Source organism: Pleurodeles waltl, chromosome 8 (genome assembly GCF_031143425.1).
Source record: "Pleurodeles waltl isolate 20211129_DDA chromosome 8, aPleWal1.hap1.20221129, whole genome shotgun sequence".
Taxonomy (NCBI): domain Eukaryota; kingdom Metazoa; phylum Chordata; class Amphibia; order Caudata; family Salamandridae; genus Pleurodeles; species Pleurodeles waltl.
Window position 1 is genome coordinate 1,449,613,904 of NC_090447.1, and position 6,179 is coordinate 1,449,620,082.

General features: G+C 40.3%; 1 protein-coding gene across 1 annotated transcript in view; it reads right to left on the minus strand.

Moving 5' to 3' along the window:
* Positions 1-5,492, minus strand: part of LOC138249255 (putative gastrointestinal growth factor xP4) — a 175,554-nt gene extending 170,062 nt beyond the window's left edge. Inside the window, exon 1 of the mRNA XM_069203226.1 lies at positions 5,361-5,492. Within this exon, the coding sequence (XP_069059327.1) occupies positions 5,361-5,445 (85 nt within the window). The 5' untranslated portion in view covers positions 5,446-5,492. The remainder of the gene's footprint in view (positions 1-5,360) is intronic.
* Between the last annotated feature and the right edge of the window lie 687 nt (positions 5,493-6,179).

The window sequence follows — 6,179 nt, forward strand, 5'->3', positions numbered from 1 at the left end:
ACCTTTGAAATGTGGCCAGCCAACATGGCTGAGTGGATGTGATCCACTGAGGCTCTGCTTGGATATCTGAGGATTCACCTATGTCTGGCGCTTCACAAGAGTCATAAGAATCCCTTGTTATGTGCCTCCTACAGGACGATAACATTATTTAACCTAGACCCCAAATTATATACTAAGATCCTGGCCAACAGGCTGGAGGACATTTTGCCAATCGGGTTTCATTAACAGTCGCCAAACCTACCACAACTTACGAAGAGTAACACAACTGGTCGAAAAGGCAACCAAAGAGAATATACCAACAGTATTATTGGCGTTAGATGCAGAGAAAGCCTTCGACTGGATGGATTGGCCTTTCCTGTTTCATACCCTTCATAGGTTTGGCTTTGGGGAGCGTTTCATGTCAATGATACAAGCAAACTACTAATACCCCTGCTCTAGTGTGATAGTAAATGGAACGGTGTCGACTATTTTCACCTGGCATGGGGTACACGACAGAGGTGTCCCCTACCCCACTATATTCGCCCTCAGCATCGAACCCTTAGCCTCCAAAATATAGGCGACCCCTACCATCCAAGGCCTGATTTTCAACTTAGGGAAACATAAGCTTTCTCTTTTTGCTGATGACATCCTGCTCTCTCTGACCTCCCAACAGACCTAGCTCCCAGCCGTTCAATTAGAATTGAGGTGCTTTGAGTCGGTTGGGTGTTCCCAGTCAACGTACACAAATCATTCCTTCTTAATTTGACGGTTCCCTCCCCTGCTATGGAAGATATAGCGGTGGCTTCTCCCTTTCTGTGGGTGAAGAAATAAATGATGTATTTGGGGATTAAAATTACTCCTAGGGAGACTGACCTTTATAAAGCTAATATCCACCCCCTTTACTTAGGCAACTGAAGGCAGACTTTCAAAAATGGGTCCTGCTGTATTTTTCTTGTTTGGGCCTATATAAATGCCATGAAAATGCCGGTACTCCCGCACATTTTATATCTCTTTCAGGGGCTACCAATAGACGTAGATAGTGAGTTCTTCTCTACTGCCAGATCTGCGATTTTGTACTTCATTTGGCTGAACCAAAGGGTGCGACTATTACAAACAATTTTAACGCCACCTCAAAGGGCTGGTGGTCTGACCCTTCGCAACCTCACCCTTTACTATCAAGCCGCACAACTACAGGTTATTCCAGACTGGTCTCTTAGAGAGATGGATAAACACTGATCCACATGGATAGAGCTGAAGTTGGCTTCACATTAAGGGATGTCCTGTGGAAACCAAAGCAGGACCTGCCCTGTAACGCTTGTTTGAGTACTCTGGCTTGTACCACCTTAAATGTTTGGGATGCCATTAAAAAATCACACAACTTGGTGACGTACCCCTCCCCCTATACTCCTATACACTATAATGCAGCTTTTCCACAAACCCTCACATCAGGCCCCTTTGATCAATGGCAAAAGGGGGGGTTGCTTTTTCATGTTTGATTTATTACATGGATGGGATATACTCACTTTTGAGCACTGCCATCGTAACTTTCACCTCTCCCCCCTCAAACATTTACCATTATAACCAACTCAAACACTGGGTCTTACAACTGGATATGAGATTAGCTGCCACTAGGGACTTGCTACCCATTGAGGAATTTGCACAGAGGCCTGGGTACAACCGGAGTCGTATTTCATCCCTGTACTCCCTTTTAACCTCCATTATTAAGGCGCATACTTTACCCTATATGTCCCATTGGGAATGACTATTGGAATCTCTCATCACTAGTAAACAATGGTACACACTTTGGTCAAACATACCCAGGTTTAATCACTTTGTGGGTTTACGGGAAGTACATTACCAAATACTCATTGACTGGTACCTACATCCAGCAAAGCTTAGGACAATCTTCCCAACCACTTCTGATCGTTGCTGGTGAGGATGTGGACTATTGGGTGACTTTAAACATATTTGGTGAGACTGCAGAATGATACAGTCTTATTGGGCTAAGATCTTAGCACAAATAAAGGACACTTTGGGATATCCCATTCCTGCTACTTCCAAATTCATTCTCTTGGGCCTACGAGATGACTCTCAAAAATCAGACACACGGGGACAGGTCAGTTTTGTGGCTTTGCTGGGTGCGGCTAAAATGGCACGTCTTTGGCAAGCCCTCACCATGGAACACATGTCTGATATACTCAATCACACTAGGAAGGGCCTTGATTATATTTGGGGACCTTTGGTACAGTTCCTTTCCCAAGGTCTTCTGCTTTTCTCTTGCCCTACCCGTGTTAGAGCTTTGCACCTCTTCCTGACCTAACCTCTACACTTCAGTGTTCAGACCCTTAAAACATGTATGTTTAATTGACTTACACTCAATTGGCATAGGTTAACTTATTTATATGTCCCTAGTATATGGTACCAGGTGTACTCAGGGCCTATAAGTTAAGTGCCCCTCATGGCCTTAAGCACTGTTTGTGCCACCACAAGTGTGACAAAACAACACATGACTCCTAGCCTTTCCTTGAAAAATGGTAGAGCTGTTTTTAACCTGTTACCTCAACCTCACCATTTCAGCCCTTGGCAATGTCCAAACCTTCCTTTTAAATATTAATACAGCACCCCTAGGGTATGCCTAACAAGCCTAAAAGGGAGGGTGTGTTATATTAAAAAAGAAGGACAAGTATTTTGATGACTTTACATGTCCTAACAGCAAAAATCCAGCATTTTCATTTTTACTGCAGCAAGGCTAATAGAACAATCAGTTAGTACGGAGTTACACGCTGACAACTCAGCATGTTAACTATTGAATGGAACAAATGAATCTGATACTTCAAGGTATCAAAATGATCAGTGCATTAAGCCCAGCTTGTTGGCCAAGTTAGACTTAGTTTAACTATTTCACAAATGCCAACTTTAGAAAGTTGACACTTTGCCGTCTATGTTTTCTACTAGCCTTTTCTGATTGCAGTCAGCTGCTGTCCTGGAGAAAGCCTGCTGTTCTACTGGGAGGGGGGTAATATGATGAAGATGCAGTTGCGTCCCTACCCGGCACTGGTCCATGTCCCCACCCCATAACAGAATGGCATGACTTGTGTGGATCCTCTTGCGACCATGTGAAGTCAATGTGGTCTTCATATGATCCATGGGGTAGTCAGTTCCTGTCTCAAGTAGTTGGCCCAGCCTTACAGCTAGGGTAATATTTTTAAAAGCAGACATTTGTAATGGCTGTGTTCTAGGAAGTTTGCGGACCCCCGTCAGATCCTGGTACATTCCCAGACAGAAATGTGAGGAAAATGTGTGATTTTTGTCAAGCTTTGAGATTTGCAAAGCATTCTAAGTATGAGACCTTTGTGAGAGCCACACAAGTTACTCCGCCCTGGACTCTCTTGGGTGTCTAACTTTCAGAAATGTCTTTGTTTTGTAAGTTGCCCTGGGTGGAGGTTGAGGCAAGGCTCAAACACTTCGGCTACCCACATCATCAGAATGGGTCAATTTTTATGAGGAAAATATAATTTCTCCATGTTACGTTTTGGGGACTATTGTGTTACAGGCCTAGCCACACAAATTGGGTACCATTTTTATCAAGAGAAGTCTGGGTATCCAAAATAGTAGAATAGAACATTTGGCAATAGTTATTGAATTTCTCTCCATTTTTGATTTCTAGGTGTAAAACAGGATGCAAGAAAGGACACATTTTGCATAATGACCCGAGTCATATGACAGTGTGGGTAACAACAAATTCAGGGTTGTACTACAACCACTATTCCTAAATTCAGTATCTTAGGCACATTTCAAAAATTCAAAGGTGTCTTTCATACCCATTTTTCTTGAATTACATTTTACCATTTGAATAGCTGCGAGGTCTATACACCATGAAATTGCTTTTTGGTTTACATTTGGGTTTCACACCTGTTTTCACCACAAACTGCAAGTAGGTAGAAACTACAAAAATAGGACAAATACCACCTAGAAAAATGCAAAAGCTGCAGTAAAAATATTTTTGTAACAATGCTACTTCTACATGAAAGATGGGAAGATGGTGATCTTAGCACGGCAAACCTTTGTTTGATGCAAGGTTTAGGAAAAAAAACATATAGCTTTGGATACGTTTCGAATCCCAAACATGTGGGAAAAGGATGCAAGTTTGGCCTGGTTAACTTTTGAGGAAAAAAGTATGAAGGCTTAAGCACAAAGTGCTCCAATAACTAAAAAAGTTGCAGCACTGGGTGAGAAATGCCTCAGCAACTACAACTAAAGGGTTAACCTGTTACTGTTGTATTCCGTAATAAATTGTTGTAAGGCAAATGGAAATATATATCTTTCCGCTCTTTGGTCAACTATGAAGGCCTTCCATTCGGGATCAAATCAATAGAAAAAAATATTTTTATTATGAATTTCATTTTCAGAGTGTTCTTAGCTCTCCTAAACGCTTGTGGATTTATCATTTTACTTCCCTGAGCGTGATGAAACATTCTAGGCTTAAATAACAAATTAACATTTATGATATTTGGCACGCTCTTATCAATGTAAATGCCAAATTCACAGCTTGGCATTGCAATACTATAGTTAATGGTAGACAAAAGTATTAGGTAAAAAAATATACTTTATTGGCAACTTTTTAGTGTGCCATATTCTCATGTTAAACAATCTACAATAGAGTCTACAGAGGCCCATTTACCAAGTAATTTGTACGATTTACTCCTCAAGGACTCTTGTCTTACTCCTTTGCAGTAGTAAGTTTGAGAATATATGAAAGCGAGCGTGTCCCCAGGGCTTGGCTGTGTGTTTGGACTGTAGGGAAGTAGTGAACCCTCATATTTAATCCAGTTTTCAGTTTGTGCCTTCTCAACTATTCTTTTCACCCTACTTGCACACACAGATATACTTTTAAAATTAGTTGAATACCTGTGAAAACGTCCCATATTTCAAGTAAGAGTAAGAGAAACCCTGATATACTTATACTCCTTTGTGCAGCACGTATTACTGAACCAAGTGCAGAGCAACAAAACAGTGAAGACTCGCAATGGTTTTCATGAACACTCCTAGGAATGTTGCTAATAACCAAGAAATCTATTTAAATCACAGGAAGAAATCTACAATTAGTAGTTTTGTGACTTGGCTCCATGTGTTTTAAATATGGCTACACTGCAAGTTTGCAGTGCCAGTGAAATCAGAATGTTTCTATTTAATGACATCCTATCCGTTAGCCACCACCCAGCATCTATCTATCTATCTATCTATCTATCTATCTATCTATCTATCTATCTATCTATCTATCTATCTATCTATCTATCTATCTATCTATCTATCTATCTATCTATCTATCTATCTATCTATCTATCCCCACACACACACATTTCAATTATGAATATACATACCAATATTTGTAGCAGTCCCTTTCTCAAGAAAGGCAAGCCCTGCAATAAAGGCCAGTATCATTCCACAGATGCGCTTTGAAGCCATTGCCGAAGAATGATGGTAGGAGTCTGTATGTGCTATGGGCACTTCACAGCAAGGTGGCTAATTTATACACTTCAGGCTGCACGTCTGCCAAAAAGATTCATGTGGCATTTGCTTTGGGAAGGCGTTCCCTCTCTCCTCATGTGAGAAATTTGTGTTGTGTATCTTCCTCTTTACCCTGATTAAACCAGGATACCTAGCATTTATATTTTCTAAATGCACGCGTGCTTTTTTGCATTGTACTTGAGATGCACTTATGTTCGAGAGAATATACTAACGTTTATTTTATAGTTTCTCTGAGGAAGGAAGTTTATGAAAAATGTAAGGGTATGTGACTTTGTTCAAAATTGTGTTTTTTTAATATTAAATATCTGGTTATTTTCCAAATGAAACACGATAGTGCCATAGATGCACTCACATTCCCCTCCAATATTTCTCAGGTAGGAGAACGTGTCTCAAATTTGGTTGTATGTAATTTCATAGAAAAACGATTCCATGGAATGCCATTACGGAGAAACTATTTCACCTAAACTGATTATTGGAAATGTTGAGAATGAATGGCCGTTACATTTCATAGACATTAATTTATAGAATGTATTTGTGTTAGAAATTGGCTTTCTATGCTTTCTTAAGGTGTAAACACAAAGGTTGCAAGTCTTACTGTCTGAAACAGTTTTATCTGTGGCATTAATTTCTGTGCTTTACTTACTGGGACATTAGTTCAAGATTTATATTTT